The sequence below is a fragment of the Papaver somniferum genome, chromosome 7 (genome assembly GCF_003573695.1).
Source record: "Papaver somniferum cultivar HN1 chromosome 7, ASM357369v1, whole genome shotgun sequence".
Taxonomy (NCBI): domain Eukaryota; kingdom Viridiplantae; phylum Streptophyta; class Magnoliopsida; order Ranunculales; family Papaveraceae; genus Papaver; species Papaver somniferum.
This window is the reverse complement of record NC_039364.1, coordinates 168827859-168843370: the sequence shown is the minus strand read 5'-3', so window position 1 is coordinate 168843370 and position 15512 is coordinate 168827859. Positions and strand designations below refer to the sequence as shown.

General features: G+C 36.9%; 1 protein-coding gene across 1 annotated transcript; it reads right to left on the bottom strand.

Moving 5' to 3' along the window:
* Positions 1-5810: 5810 nt before the first annotated feature.
* On the bottom strand, positions 5811-7855 carry LOC113295714. Its single transcript, XM_026544039.1, has 4 exons — positions 7839-7855; positions 7699-7773; positions 6410-6533; positions 5811-6020 (listed from the first exon to the last, which is right to left on the bottom strand). Exons 1-4 carry the CDS (start codon positions 7845-7847, stop codon positions 5923-5925), a joined length of 306 nt encoding a protein of 101 aa, XP_026399824.1. The 5' UTR covers positions 7848-7855; the 3' UTR covers positions 5811-5922.
* Between the last annotated feature and the right edge of the window lie 7657 nt (positions 7856-15512).

Sequence of the window (15512 nt, the reverse complement as noted above, 5' to 3'; positions counted from 1 at the left end):
TGGAAAACGATTAATAAAAAAAATAATTTTTTAAAGTTTTAATAAAAAATTATAATTTATTGTTTTATTTTGTGAATGAAACTTTTTAGTCCCACATCGTGGAGTTTCCAATTTTTAGTAGTTTTAAGAAACTATATAAACCTTTTAGTTCCGCATCGGGGAGTTTTTCTTCTTAAGTTGTATTTGTCAATTATATAAACAAATTCAATATTTTTGTAAAATCTATGGGAAAGGGGTTGCTCTATATTTAGAGGGACCCCCAAGGGAAAAACATATTTTATATTCTTTTTCTCAAGCGTTCGAGATTTTCCTTTATGGTTTTTTTCGGAGTTGCCAAGCTCAAGTTGAGCATCTACTACATATGCTAGTAGTAGATGTATTAGGGTGTTTTATCCTGGAGATATCTGTCATGTGAGGGCTATAGCATCACTCTTGAGTGTAGACGGACGCTAATGTCTTAAGGGCAACGTGTTGAAACACGTGTTGACTCACTCTGTTTTTCCAAAGTTTTTCCTTGTTGCTGTTGCGGGGATATGGGGAGCTCATTCGTTTCATCAAATCGATCACTTCCATTATAAAGGAGCTAAGTATCAATAACTTTTGCTTATTTGATTTTTCTTTATTTTTGATTATTGCACCCAACAATCTTAAGACATTAGTATTTGTAATAATAAAAAAATGGTTGGTTGGTTTGTGAATCATGGATGTTAATTGTGGAGTGAAAAACAAAAACAAATTTTTGGTCAGCTGTAGAGTTTCGAGTTTATCTCTTAACCTAGAAGGAATTTCGATGAACCCTTTTGACACAAAGTAGTAGACATCCTGATAGTTACCCACGTAAGATTTCAGAAATTTTGGAGTTGTAAAAGTATTTTTTTGATATTTTACAAAACTGAGAAACGTTCCTGAAAAATTCTGACGGGCAGAATTTTGTTGTTAACTAAAGTAGTTTTTATGGGGTAACCATGATTTTTTTTAATATGGTGGTTTAAACGAAGTTTATAAATCTAGATATTATCTTCAAAACTCATATTTTATCTGAACTAAGGTTTGTGAGATATGGTGTATTAGGTGATTGGAAATTACCGTGTCTGTGGTCAGAGTATAAACGAAGTTTGTGACATGAAATTGAAAAGGAACATGGCTACCAGGCGCATGTGGATGAACACAAGTCTTCCAAAGCTGACAAAGGCGAGAACATCAAACACAACTCTAAGCATAGTCTTCATAATAAAGGTATGTTTCGTAAAACTGAATCCGGCATTACTTTAATTAAGGGTGATTGTTATGTTTGTAAAATTCCTGGCCATACGACAGTAAAGTGTAGACAACATAAAACCTTAATAAGTATAAAGTTAATGCTAATTTAGTTGAAACAAAATGAACCATGATGTCGGAAGTTATTTTAATAACCAATGTGAGAGACTGGTGGGTGGACTCTGGAGCCACTAAGTATGTTTGTTGAAACAAAGACCTGTTCACCTCTTATCAGAGGATAAGGGATGTCGAGAAACTCTATATGAGTAACTCATCTGCGACAGAGGTTGCATAAAAGGGAAAGGTCGAGCATAAGTTCATATCTGTAATATTCTCACACTGAATGAAGTTTTCATGTTCCGAGCATATGAAATAATATTGTATCTTGTTCTCTTGAAGATGGTAAAATATTGAAGATCTTAATTAAATGTGGAAAACTTGTTATAAGGGCATTGATTTTTTAGGCAACATTTATATGACTTAGGGTCTATATAAGTTTGAAGGAAAATCTGATGAAGTGAACATAGTTGATTCTTGTGCTTTCTTTTGTGTGTCTTTGAGTGTTTTGCATGGTAGACTTGGAACCGTAAAATTATAAGTCAATGTATAAACTGCCTAGCATAGGCTTCGTACCCAAATTTAGTTTGGATCTTGAACACAAAAGTGAAATGAATATGCTATAAAATCTTTTAGCACAAATGTTCATAGTAATTCTAATCCCTTAGAATTAATTCAGTTAGGCCTAGTTGACATGAATTCAACCCAAAACCACTATGGTAAAAGATGGTTTATAACTTCCATAGATGATTGTACGAGGTACTATCTTGTATAATTGCTTAGGGATAAGGATGATGCCTTATAAGCCTTAAGATGTATAAACTTGAAGTTGATAACCAATTAGAAGCCTTGAACATATTAATCGTATCCTTAAGGAGATAATAATTACCTTGTTGATTAGTTCAGGATTACCTGCGGTCTTGTGGGAGGAGGAAGTCCTCTTAACTAGTATATCCTGAATATAGTACCCTTAAGGATCATATGAAACTCCATATGATTTATGGAAAGGTAGATGACCTTCTTATGAATATGTCAAAGTGTGGGGGTGTTTGACTAAGATTGTCATTCCTCTTCCTAGAAGAACTAGATAGAAACCAAAAATGGTGATTGTGTCTTCATATAAGGTATGTTGAGTATACTTCTACATATAGATTTTTGGTAATGTTTCTGATTTTTTCATACTTTTGGTGTGATTTTTCTGACTTTGTTGTGAATACTATTACAAAATCTAGGGATGCTGAGTTCTTTGAACATGTTTATTCTTAAACATGTACCTCATTAGAGATGTGTTGTTGATCCCCTAGATTTATTTTCAAATAGTCAGAACTTATCTTAAAGGAAGATGAAGTTAAGGTTGAGCCTAAGAGAAGTAAAACAATTAGACTTGAGACTTCTTATGAAGCCGACTTCATAACATGCCTAGCGTAGTCTAATCCCTGTACTTATAAAGAAGCCTTGATATCTACTGAAACCCCATTCTGGTAAGAAGCTTCATTTAGTGAAATGGACTCAGTCCGTCGGAACCTGACTTGGGAGGTTTATAGTTTACCTCCAGAGAGTAAGACCATGAGATGTAAATGAGTCTTTAAGAGGAAACATTAGGTATATGGAACTGTAGAAAAATATTAGGCTAAGTTGGTAGCTAAAGGCTATAAACTAAAAGAAGGTGTATATTTCCTTGATTCTTATTCACATGTGACGAGATTTACTTACGTTGAGATGTTAATTGTTATTGCTGTCATAAACAAATTGGAGGTACATCAGATGGTTGTTAAGACAGCTTTTCTAAAATCGTGAATTAGATAAAGAAATTTACATAGACCAACCTGAGGACTTTGTAGTGAAAGGTTATGATGACAAAGTTTGTAAGTTGAACAAATTTTTTTATGGTTTATAAAATAAGCACGTAAACAGTGACATGGAAAATTTGATCATGTGATAATGTGTAGTGGATTTAAGTTAATGAATCTGACAAGTATATTTACAAGTAACTTGTTAAGGATGCATGTGTGATTGTATGCTTGTATGTTGATGATATGCTTATACTTGATACAAACATAGATGTGATTAATTCCACTAAAAACATGCGCTGAATGAGAACGTTGACTTGAAAGACTTAGGCCCTGTTGATGTAATCTTAGGGATGAGGATTAGAAAATAATCTAACATATGTAGTCTTAGTCATTCTCATTATTTTGAATTTGTGCTTAAGAGATACAATCAGTGTGATTGTAAGCCTTCTTGTACTCCGTACGATTATTCTTGTAGACTCATGAAAAAAGGGTAATGGAGTATCTTAACTTGAATACTCAAGAGTTATAGGATGTCTGATGAATTTAATGAACTGTAAGAGTCCAGACATTGCCTATATTGTGAGTAAGTTAAGTATATATAATTATAGTCCAGAGCAATAGCATTCATATGCACTAAGTAGAGTATTATGGTACCTAAAATACTCTATTACCTTTTATTTGATTTATCAAAGGTATCTTGCTGTCCTTGAGGGACTTTGTGATGTAAACTGGATAGTTGATTCAGAGGAGTCTAAGTCTATGAGTGGATATGTTTCACTCTAGCATCAGGGTTTGTTTTTGGAAGATTTACAAACAAACATATATTGCTCAATTCATTATGGAATCTGAGAGTATTGAGTTAGATAAAGCACGAGAGGGGGCCGAGTGCCTAAGATGTTTTTTAGAAGACATTCCTCTCTGGCATAGGCCTGTGCCAGCTATATCTATACATTGTGTTAGCCAAGATATAATAGCTAAAGCTGAAAATAACTAATCTCAATCGGCGTTATTTCCATTGATTGGATAAAGTCCAAGGAGAATATCGCGCAATCTTTGACGAAAGGTTTATCCCAAGAGATAGTTAGAAATGCATCGAGGGGGAAGAGGCTTAAGCTGATAAATTAAACTTGCCATGACGGATACTCAACCTTGCTGACTGGAGATCCCAAGATCAAGGTTTCGAATGAGACAACTAGTTTGTGGTGGGTAAAGGTAAACACTATCAGAGAATTTTATTCTCTGTCCCTTCCCTATGGTGTAGACGTGATAGTGTGACTGCATGTGAAGGATGACTTTTAAGAAGTCTTAATGAGTTATATAGTTTCAATTTAAGATTGAAGTGGGGTGTAGCAGTAACACTCTTTATGGAAACTCACCTATCTGAATGAGGAAGTGGGCCGCTTCCTATGAGAATATGAGCTTTGATTCTCTAGAGCATTCTGAGAAACAGGATATGTCCAGAGCCAAATTGGACAAAACGGCACGAGCTTGGCAGCAATCTTGGAGATATCACCCGTGGTTGTTATCACGAATTACATCAAATGCTAGCAGTTCAAGACATAGTTCACTGTCTCTATCAAGTAATTCCGGTAACATCTCACTAAGCAAAGGTTCAAGACCTCATGGACACCTCTGCCTAAAATGGTATTTCCTGCGCTTTTTATGTGATTTTCGTTTTGATGGTTTTGGTATTACTGGAACTTAGGACCTAAAGGTCACTAAGGGTTCACTAGTTCATGCTTTTTCACTTTGGTGAAAGATACCTATAGTCTCACCATGTGAGAACTAAAGATGAAAGCTCTCAATACTATTATGATTTATGCAATCCATAGTATGACCCTGGGGTCAACACACTTTTGTGTGAGGGAGATGACGTAGAAATGACTAGTATGATTTCAACACTTGCACGATCAGTCTATTTGGATCGTGAGGTTGGGATGTTGATTTACCAAGATCTATCTGTGTTTTCATGTTTTATTGAGTTTTCATTCATGTGGGGGATTGTTGGAAAACGATTAATAAAAATAATAATTTTTTTAAAGTTTTAATAAAAAAATATAATTTATTGTTTAATTTTGTGAATGAAACTTTTTAGTCCCACATCGTGGAGTTTCCAATTTTTAGTAGTTTTAAGAAACTATATAAACCTTTTAGTCCCACATCGGGGAGTTTTTGTTCTTAAGTTGTATTTGTCAATTATATAAACAAATTCACTATTTTTGTAAAATCTATGGGAAAGGGGTTGCTCTATATTTAGAGGGACCCCCAAGGGAAAAAAATATTTTATATTGTTTTTCTCAAGCGTTCGAGATTTTCCTTTATGGTTTTTTCGGAGTTGCCAAGCTCAAGTTGAGCATCTACTACATATGCTAGTAGTAGGTGTATTAGGGTGTTTTATCCTGTGAGGGTTATAGCATCACTCTTGAGTGTAGCCGGGCGCTAATGTCTTAAGGGCAACGCGTTGAACACGTGACTCACTCAGTTTTTCCTTGTTGCTGTTGCGGAGATATGGAGAGCTCGTTCGTTTCGTCAATCGATCAACTCCATTATAAAGGAGCTAAGTATCAATAACTTTTGCTTATTTGATTTTTTCTTGTTTTTGATTATTGCACCCAACAATATTACCGTAGCGGTAATGACGATTTGGCATTAACGTTAACGTTATAACGGCAGTTCTTCGACATCATAGACATACCAGACTTCAATGAATGACATACAGCAGGATTCAACTGTGCACTTGAGGAAGACAAAATTGAGTTTTGGTGAGGTCCACTCCTAAGGATGCGGCTAATAAAAGACAACCCAAAACTTGTAATTAAGCAGTTTCTGTACCCCGAGATGCTTTCACCAACCCTGCCCCATGTGCAATGTCTGCACGCTTAAGTGCTCCTGCAGTCCTACCAAGAGAACTACCTGCCAAGTTAAAAGCAGACAGGAGATATTCAGATTAAGGCCAGAGATGAAAGAACCCTACTGCTACAATTCTGATCCTCTCTTATTATAATATCAGTTCCAAGTGTCCTGCCCATAGGACTTTGTGGGTCTTACATGGACCATGACTATCAATCACCAAATCAGCAGTGGCTTGTTACTGTAAGTGGCTACACAGCCTTCAGTTCAAATTTTAGACTTTTTTCCATCTTTCTTTCCTTTCTCTTTTTTTCGAAATTTAAGGCTTATTGGCATAGCAAAATGCTTTGGCAACTTTTAGCTTAAGAAGAGAAATTCCAGAACAGAGCACATTAACAAATTTTTGAATTTTCAACCTTCGCTGTCTCTTCCATAACCATCTCTTCCATTACCTTCAGGATCTCCAACTTCAACAAGATGACCATCAAAAAGCATAGTTTCACCAGATCTGACCACTTCACCCTTTTTCAAGAACTTGCTGTCCAAGAGCATCTTTCTAGAGTCATACAGCAGAACCTGAACATCACCCAGGAATATAAAGGAGACAAGGCAAAAGAAAAACTTTATCCAGAGGTATAAAACTAGATTCAAAGAAATAAAAAGATGACTGATTGTTAATAAAATCATCATGACAAAGGAGAAATAGGTTAGCAAATCCATATATTATCTGAAACTGGTACATACTTTAGCTGTAAAAGCTGCATCTACTCATTGTACGTTACCATATTTTGAATTTGACAAAGCTAAAGGTAACACATAATACAGCCATCTTTCAAGTGGACATAACAAATTCCATTTTTAAAAGGTAGAAATGGAAACCAGGACAGAATGTTTCATGTTACAAATTGCTTTTCCTTTTCCGAAGTGGGTACTTAGAGTGCAACAGGACCACACAAAGCCTTACCCCAGTTTTAAGACCATATAGAGCTTAGACAAAGTATGACTGGTGTCATTAAATGTTAACGCCTTCAAGACGATACTGATTGATAATCTAAAGGACTTCTCATGCTACATCAAACTATAACAAATATCTGTCACCAACACAGTGCAAGCCAGCACATTGGATGTACTCTGCAGATTAAATCTAACAAGTTCTCATTCCTTGCAAAATTGGAACAAGAGTTATTTCATACTTGTGTAGTGCTCCAGTGTTATGGTGAAAAATATCTAGTGACGAGTTAAAGGATCGATCGGGCTACATCTGAGACCAACCTGGGAGCCAGAGGTTTCGAGTTGTATTGTGCCATCGTGATACTTCTTGGACTTTTGAGTTAGTTGTGTAGTGTACAAGGCATGCCATTCTGTATGAGACAGAGCGAGAGCGAGAGAGACAGAGAGAGAGATGTTTAAGGGGAAAAAAAATATAATGCTTCCAACTAAAGATTACAAAATAATTGTAAAAAGAAAATGATGCTTGCCTAGGTCTCTGATTTCATTTAGTAACTGTTTCCACATTTTAACAGTAAAGATCAGAATCGGACTAGAAACTAATAGAATGAAAACAATAAACACATAGAAAATGAAAAAGTAATGCAACGGTACACTATTTGGGAATGTTCGTCGACTACAAGACTAAAACTGATCAGGAGGAATCTGCTTTACTATATAAAGAAGGGTTATTATATATAAACTCAAGAATTACCAGATGAGTTAGACGATCAAACAATGGTCAATGACATACCTCTGACAGCGGACTGTGCAGGATTTGAACAACTTGTTGTTGCTTCAAAGTTTTGTGGCTTATCCTGAATGCTCCCTGAGAAGTTGATAAGTTAGTTGCAGCAGATACCAAAATGATGAACTAAAATAGCAAGCTCAAACCTCCGTCATTAAGCTTTGCTGCTTTAAGCTAATTAGCGGTGTTTGGAATTTGTGTGCTCCACTCCGCTTGTCCTCTGAAACGGAACCATAACTTGTATAAATTCAACAATATAGAACTTGAATCCTATGTAAGTAGTTGACAATCAAACCTTTTGGTGATTATGTAAAAAATCAACAGGCATGAATGAATCAATCTAACCTTTTTTCATGTTCTTTAACACGTTATGATAATCAAGTGATGCTCCAGTATTTCCTACATCAACTTCTTTTATCCCTACAATAATAAAAAGAAAAAAAAAATATCAACATTAAATTACAAAGACATGCTATAACTACCAAATACAAACTATATACTCAAACTCTAAACAGCTTTACATGCTACTAATATAAGAAGGAAGTGTTGGAAATATCGACAACAATTGAAAAAATACTGTGAAAAATACTTAGCTTGAACCAATGGTTGATTTCTGATGCAGCAGCAAATTGTCGCAGAATAATAGAGGCACGCATGATATACGCTGTCCTAAAGACAATATTCGCCGGCTACTCCTCTTGTAGAGAGATGATATAGCCCTATCGACGAGATGCCTCAAGGATACAACTATCGTTAGTGTTCCTCGTTGTAGCATACAAGAGAACACCCTTAGAACTTGGCAGCAATGATTAACAAAACTTAAAACAGAGAGAACTGGGTAGTAACTGTTTACAGAAAACAAAGGAGCAGAAGAAGAGATGTTTCTTTGTTGTGTGTAATTGAGCTGAAAACTCCTCTCTTATATAGTGTTCAAGAAAAATCTGGACGTTAGAAATAATGGAATAAGATTCCCATGCGTATGACAAAAGAGGGACAGAGATTCTCACTTTGTCAGGAAAACAATCACTCAGAAAACTGTGTAAAAGAAAAGGTTGTGAAGCTGCTGACTAGAAGACTGTGTAAAGTGAAAGTTTTTGTCTGTCCAAGAGAAGCATGCGAACAAGAAACAATGTATGCTTTTTTCAGTCAACAAAGAAACACGCGTGGCAGACAAATCAGTCAACAAAGAAGCACGCGTGTCAGACACATAAGACAAGAGAAGATTCTTTTACATGTATGGAAACCCATAAGAAAAAAAAAATCGTAAGAAAACTTTCAGAAAAAAGATAGGATCTAGTGAACCCACACCCGGACCCGACTCGCCCGACTGGACGGACGGCGGCGTGCGTGCTTCGGTGCGAAGCACCACACGTACGGTAAAGGCAACCTTGCCCTAGTCTAGGTCTTCTCCCGCACACAAAAGTGTGTTGACCCAAAGGGCCATGCCCTTTAGCCAATTCTATGGTATTTAAGTCTAAAACTCTTTAGATTTGAGTCTATGTGGGACTATTGTTTTATCAATTCAAAAGAAAAAACAACTAGTGGGCAATAGGTCCAGGGATCAAAACATAGTCCATGCATATTTGGTTTTAAAACAAAAAAACCCGTTTTTTCTAACAATCCCCCACATGAATGATAAAACATGTCGAAAAAATTACAAGAAAACAGATTACATCAAATTTAGGCTAAGGTGTCCCAGAGATTGAACCTTAACTTAGTGAGAGGTTACCAGAACTGCTTGTTGTAGCGGTGAACACAATGTCTTGAACCGCCAACAGTGAATGCAATTCAGAAATAACAACCACACTTGATGTCTTGAAGAAAAGCTGCCAAGCTCTTGCCGTTGTGCCCGTTTTTGCCGTGGGCTAAATCCCGGACTTAATGAATGTCTCTAGAGAATCAGCTCAAATTCTCATAGGAAGCGGCCTCACTTCCAACATCCACATAGGTGAGTCCATTAAGAGTGTCCTGCCACACCCCGCTTCAAGCAAAGCCATGGTACTCATTAAGATCTTTACAGATCATCCTAAATCATGCAGGTATCACTATCACAAAGTTACACCATAGGGAGGGACTAAGATAGTGTTGTTCCGATATCACCAAAAATTAGTTGTCTCATTGAACCTTGATCTTGGAGCTCCATTCACAAGGTTGAGTATCCTTCATGGCGATTTATTCTATGAGCTTAAGTCTCATCCCCCTCGATGTGGATCTAACTACCTCTCTAGATAATCCTTTCGTCAAAGGATCTGCAATATTCTCTTTAGACCTCACAAAGTCTATAGAGATGATACCTGTAGAGAGTAGTTGTTTCACTGTCTTGTGTCTTCTTTGTAGATGTATAGACTTTCCGTTGTATACACTATTCTTTGCGCAACCAATAGCAGCTTGACTGTCACAGTGGATTGCGATGGAAGACATAGGCTTGGGCTAGAGTGGAATTCCTCCCAGGAAACCTCGTATCCATTCAACTTCCTCTCCAGCTTTCTCCAAGGCTATAAACTCAGACTCCATGGTCGATCGAGCTATACATGTCTGTTTGGAAGACTTCCATGACACAGGCGCACCTCCAAGTGTGAATATGTACCCACTAGTAGATTTTCACTCATCTAAGTCTGATATCCAGTTAGCATCGCAATACCCTTCTAGCACAGCAGGATACTTCCCAAAACTTAAGCAATAGTTTGAAGTTCCTCTCAGGTACCGTAGAACTCTGTAGAGAGCATTCCTGTGATCCTTCCCAGGGTTGCAAGTGTACCTTCTCAATCTACTCACACTGTAGGAAATGTCAGGTCTTGTGCAGTTCATCAAATACATAAGACTGCCAATAATGCGAGAATACTCAAGTTGAGAAATTCCCTCACCCTTGTTCTTTTTCAAGTTATAATTGGGATCATAAGGAGTAGATACAGGTTTAGCATTTTCATGATTAAATCTCTTAAGTACAATTTCAGCATAATGAGATTGACTAAGACTATATCCATCAGACGTCTTTCTGATTTTCATCCCTAAGATTACATCTGCGGGGCCTAAGTCTTTCATGTCAAAATTTTCGTTAAGCATGCTTTTAGTGGTATTAATAATATCAAGGTTACTGCCTAATATGAGCATATCATCAACATACAGGCACACAATAGCATGAGAATCATCCACAGATTTAATGTAAACACATTTATCAGATTCATTAACCTTAAAGCCATTAGATATCATTACATGATCAAATTTTTCATGCCACTATTTAGGTGCTTGTTTTAAAGCATACAGAGATTTGTTCAATTTGCATACTTTGTTTTCAAACCCTTTTACAACAAAACCTTCAGGTTGGTCCATATAAATTTCTTCGTTCAATTCACCATATAAAAATGCAGTTTTAACATCCATCTGATGTATATGCAAACCATAATTAGAAGCAATAACAATCAGCATCCTAATAGAAGTGATTCTTGTGACCGGTGAATAGGTATCAAAGAAATCTAATCCTTCCTGTTGTCTATAGCCCTTAGCTACCAACCTAGCTTTGTGTTTTTCTATAGTTCCATCTGTTCTAAGATTCCTTTTGAAGACCCACTTGCAACCTATATTTTTACTACCAGGAGGTAAGTCTACAAGCTCCCAAGTTTTGTTTTGTTGAATGGAATCCCACTCATTAATCGAAGCTTCTTCCCAGCAGGGAGATTCCGGAGAAGTCATAGCTTCCTTATAGGTTTGGGGTTCATACTCTACAGTAAGAGTCACAAAATCTGGACCAAAACTTTTCTCGGCTCTAACCCTCTTACTTCTTCTAGGTTCGGTCTCATCATCTAGATACGGGGGCTGACTAGTTGAAGGAACATCTGAGAGGTCATCGTGGACCCTTTTGCAAGGTCCAGACCCTAAAGGAAAAATGTGTTCAAAAAACACTACATCTCTAGATTCCATTATGGTGTTCTGACCAATGACCATGAACCTATAATCACTAGTGTGCTCAGGATAGCCTAGGAAAACACAATCCACAGTTTTAGGTCCTATTTTGGTTTTCTTGGAGCGAGGAATGGCCACCTTGTCCAAACACCCCCACATTTTAAGAATGCATAGGAAGGTTGTCTACCTCTCCATAACTCATATGGAGTTTTTTCAGATTTCTTAAATGGAACTCGGTTCAAGATATAGCAAGCAGAGAGAATTGCTTCCCCCCACAAGTTCGTAGGTAGCCCTGAACTAGCTAACATAGCGTTCACCATATCTATGAGTGTTCGATTTTTGCTTTCGGATACTCTATTCGACTCAGATGAAGAAGGTGCAGTAGTTTCATGAATGATGCCATTAAGTTTGCAAAATTCTCCTATAGGTATCACATACTCACCGTCTCGGTCTGACCTAAGAGTTTTAATTGTAACACCTCTTTGGTTTTCTACTTCAAGTTTATATAATTTGAAAGCGTCTAAGGCTTCATCTTTACTTCTAAGAAGATAAACCTGACAGTATCGTGAGTAATCATCGATAAAAGTGATGTACCATTTTTTACCACCTCTAGTTGGTGTTGATTTCAAATCTCCTAAATCCGAGTGGATTAGTTCTAGGGGAGTTGTAATACGTTCAACCTTTTTGTTAAAGGGTTTTCTTGCATATTTAGATTCAACACAAATTTCACATTTATGACCTCTGTCAATGTTTATTTCAGGAACGCAGCCTAAATTAGCAAGTCTTTCAATGGATTTGAAATTAACATGTCCTAGTCTATCATGCCATATATGTGAGGAGTCACAAACATAAGCAGAAGAATATGCATTAACATTCAAGTTCAAAGAAAGTACACGATGCTTAATCATGTTTTCAGTGACATAACCTTTTCCTACGAAGTCACCACCCTTAGAGATTACAACTTTGTTAGACTCAGCTACAAATTTAAAACCTTTACCAAGTAAGATGGTTTCTGAGATAAGATTCTTGCATATGTCCGGGACGTGATACACGTCATTCAATGTGAGAGTTTTTCCTGAAGTGATCTTCAATTCAACCTTGCCCTTTCCCACCACTTTCGCGGTGGAAGAGTTACCCATAAACAATTTCTCATCGTCTCCTACTGTATTATAAGAGGAGAAAGCATTTCTGAACTTGCAGACATGCCTGGTGGCTCCAGAGTTTAACTACCAGTCTCTCACATTGGTCACATTAGAGACAAGGTTGACTTCAGACACCATGCCAGAAAAATATCCAGAATTATCTACAATGTTCGCCTTATTTTTCTGTTTTGGATCATTTTTGGTCTTTTTAGGTGCCTTACAGTCTTTTGCCATATCGCCAAGTTTACCACAGTTATAGCAGTCACCTTTGATGGTGTTTTTAGAGACACCACCCTTTGATTTAAGATGGTTACCTTTGGAGTTACGACGTTTATTACGTTTGTTACCATTTTTGCTGGATTCAGATTTTCCTTCATGTCCTTTCTTTGATGCAGCATTCTCTTCTAGGATATGAGCTTTGTTAGACATGTCTTTGCTCAGCATCAGGCTCTTGTCCTTGCAGCACAATAGTTCCTCAACTTGAATCCTTTTCTCCAGCTCTATCATGGTGATTTCACGAGTCTTGTGTCGCAGCTTCCTTTTATACTCGTTCCACGAAGGTGGAAGTTTTTCTATAACTGCAGATACTTGGAAAGGTTCATCAATAACATTTCCTTCAGCAAGAATTTCGTTGATGATCAGCTGAAGTTCCAAGAATTGATCTACCACAGGTTTTTCATCGGTCATTTTGTAATCAAGGAACCTAGCTACCAAAAACTTCTTGCTTCCAGCAGCCTTAGCGAGATATTTTTCCTACAAGGCTTCCCATAAATCAAAAGCAGTAAAGTTGTCTTTTTCATTATAAAAATCATACAAGGAATCATCCAAGCAGTTGAGAATATGATTTTTGCACATGTAATTCTTCCTAGTCCACCTATCCAGTCTATCTTCATAACCACGGTCATGAAGCCTTCTTGAGGGTTTTTGTAAAGCAACTTCATCTAACCTTTGGTCTTTGAGGAAAAACAACATTTTTTATTGCCATCTTTTAAAGTCTTTTCCACTAAACTTATCCGGTTTGTCAACAGTACTTTTACCCATGTTCTTGCGGAAAACCAAAAGTAGTCGGGTATTGTCTTTAGATTGTTGGAAATATTTCCAACAATCTATATTGACAACAATGAAAAACTACTGTGAAAAATACTTAGCTTGAACCAATGGTTGATTTCTGATGCAGCAACAAATTGTCGCAGAATAGTAGAGGCACGTATGATATACGCTGTCCTAAAGACAATATTCGCCGGCTACTCCTCTTGTAGAGAGATGCTATAGCCCTATCGAAGAGATGCCTCCAGGATACAACTATCGTTAGCGTTCCTCATTGTAGCATACAAGAGAACACCCTTAGAACTTGGCAGCAATGATTAACAAAACTTAAAACAGAGAAAACTGGGTAGTAACTGTTTACAGAAAACAAAGGAGCAGAAAAAGAGATGTTTCTCTGTTGTGTGTAATTGAACTGAAAACTCCTCTCTTATATAGTGTTCAAGAAAAATTTGGACGTTAGAAATAATGGAATAAGATTCCCATGCGTATGACAAAAGAGGGACAGAGATTCTCACTTTGTCAGGAAAACAGTCACTCAGAAAACTGTGTAAAAGAAAAGGTCGTAAAGCTGCTGACTAGAAGACTGTGTAAAGTGAAAGTTTTTGTCTGTCCAAGAGAAGCATGCGAACAAAAAACAGTGTATGCTTTTGTCAGTCAACAAAGAAACACGCGTGGCAGACAAATCAGTCAACAAAGAAGCACGCGTGTCAGACACATAAGACAAGAGAAGATTCTTTTACATGTATGGAAACCCATAAGAAAAAAAAACCCGTAAGAAAAATTTCAGCAAAAAGATAGGATCTAGTGAACCCACACCCACACCCACACCCGGACGGACGGCGGCGTGCGTGCTTCGGTGCGAAGCACCGCGCGTACGGTAAAGGCAACCTTGCCCTAATCTAGGTCTTCTCCCTCACACAAAAGTGTGTTGACCCAAAGGGCCATGCCCTTTAGCCAATTCTATGGTATTTAAGTCTAAAACTCTTTAGATTTTAGTCTATGTGGGACTATTGTTTTATCAATTCAAAAGAATAAACAACTAGTGGGCAATAGGTCTAGGGATCAAAACATAGTCCATGCATATTTGGTTTTAAAACAAAAAACCCGTTTTTTCTAACAGGAAATGCCCTTTAATGTACTGATACTTTCCACTGATTTTGTACCTTTTGCTCGAGTAGTGAAATCTTTGTGAGCTTTGTGACTCCTTTCAGAATCCCCAATATCAACAAGATAACCATCAAATAATAATTTTTGACCACAATTGATTATTTCCTCTTTTTTCAGAAACCTACTACTTATAACACTACCCATATCATCATAAAGCAAAACCTGAACCAAAACAAAATCAAAAAGAATACGTTCATAATTTTGGAAATAATTGATAATAATCACATAAAACAAAACCTAAATTGTGCAGTCTAACCTTGTTTCCGTGAACTCCTAGAGTTCCGTCTTGATAAACTTTCCTCTTTTGTTTGATGTGTTTTGTATAGGTTACAGTCCATTTATTTGGATCTCCCATTGTAACTCTCAGATGTTACTACTGATACTCAGATTTGAAGAAAAGGAAACCTAATTGAGATAAAATATATCAAAATTGAAATTGAGGGTTTTAGCTTTGCTCTTTCTGTTTAGTTTGGGGAATTGAAGAAAGCACAAATAACAACAGCTAAAATGCGAATTAGTAGGTTTTCTTCGTTGTTGGAGAGTGAAGATTACAGTGTAGTTTTG

Bases quoted from the DNA above. Each gene is read 5' to 3' on its own strand.
- LOC113295714 (XM_026544039.1), bottom strand. The intron at 6,534-7,698 runs GTATGTCATTGA...GGTGATGTTCAG, and splicing joins TGCACAGTCCGCTGTCAGAG to GTTCTGCTGTATGACTCTAG. The intron at 6,021-6,409 runs GTAATGGAAGAG...TTAACTTGGCAG, and splicing joins TGAAGTTGGAGATCCTGAAG to GTAGTTCTCTTGGTAGGACT.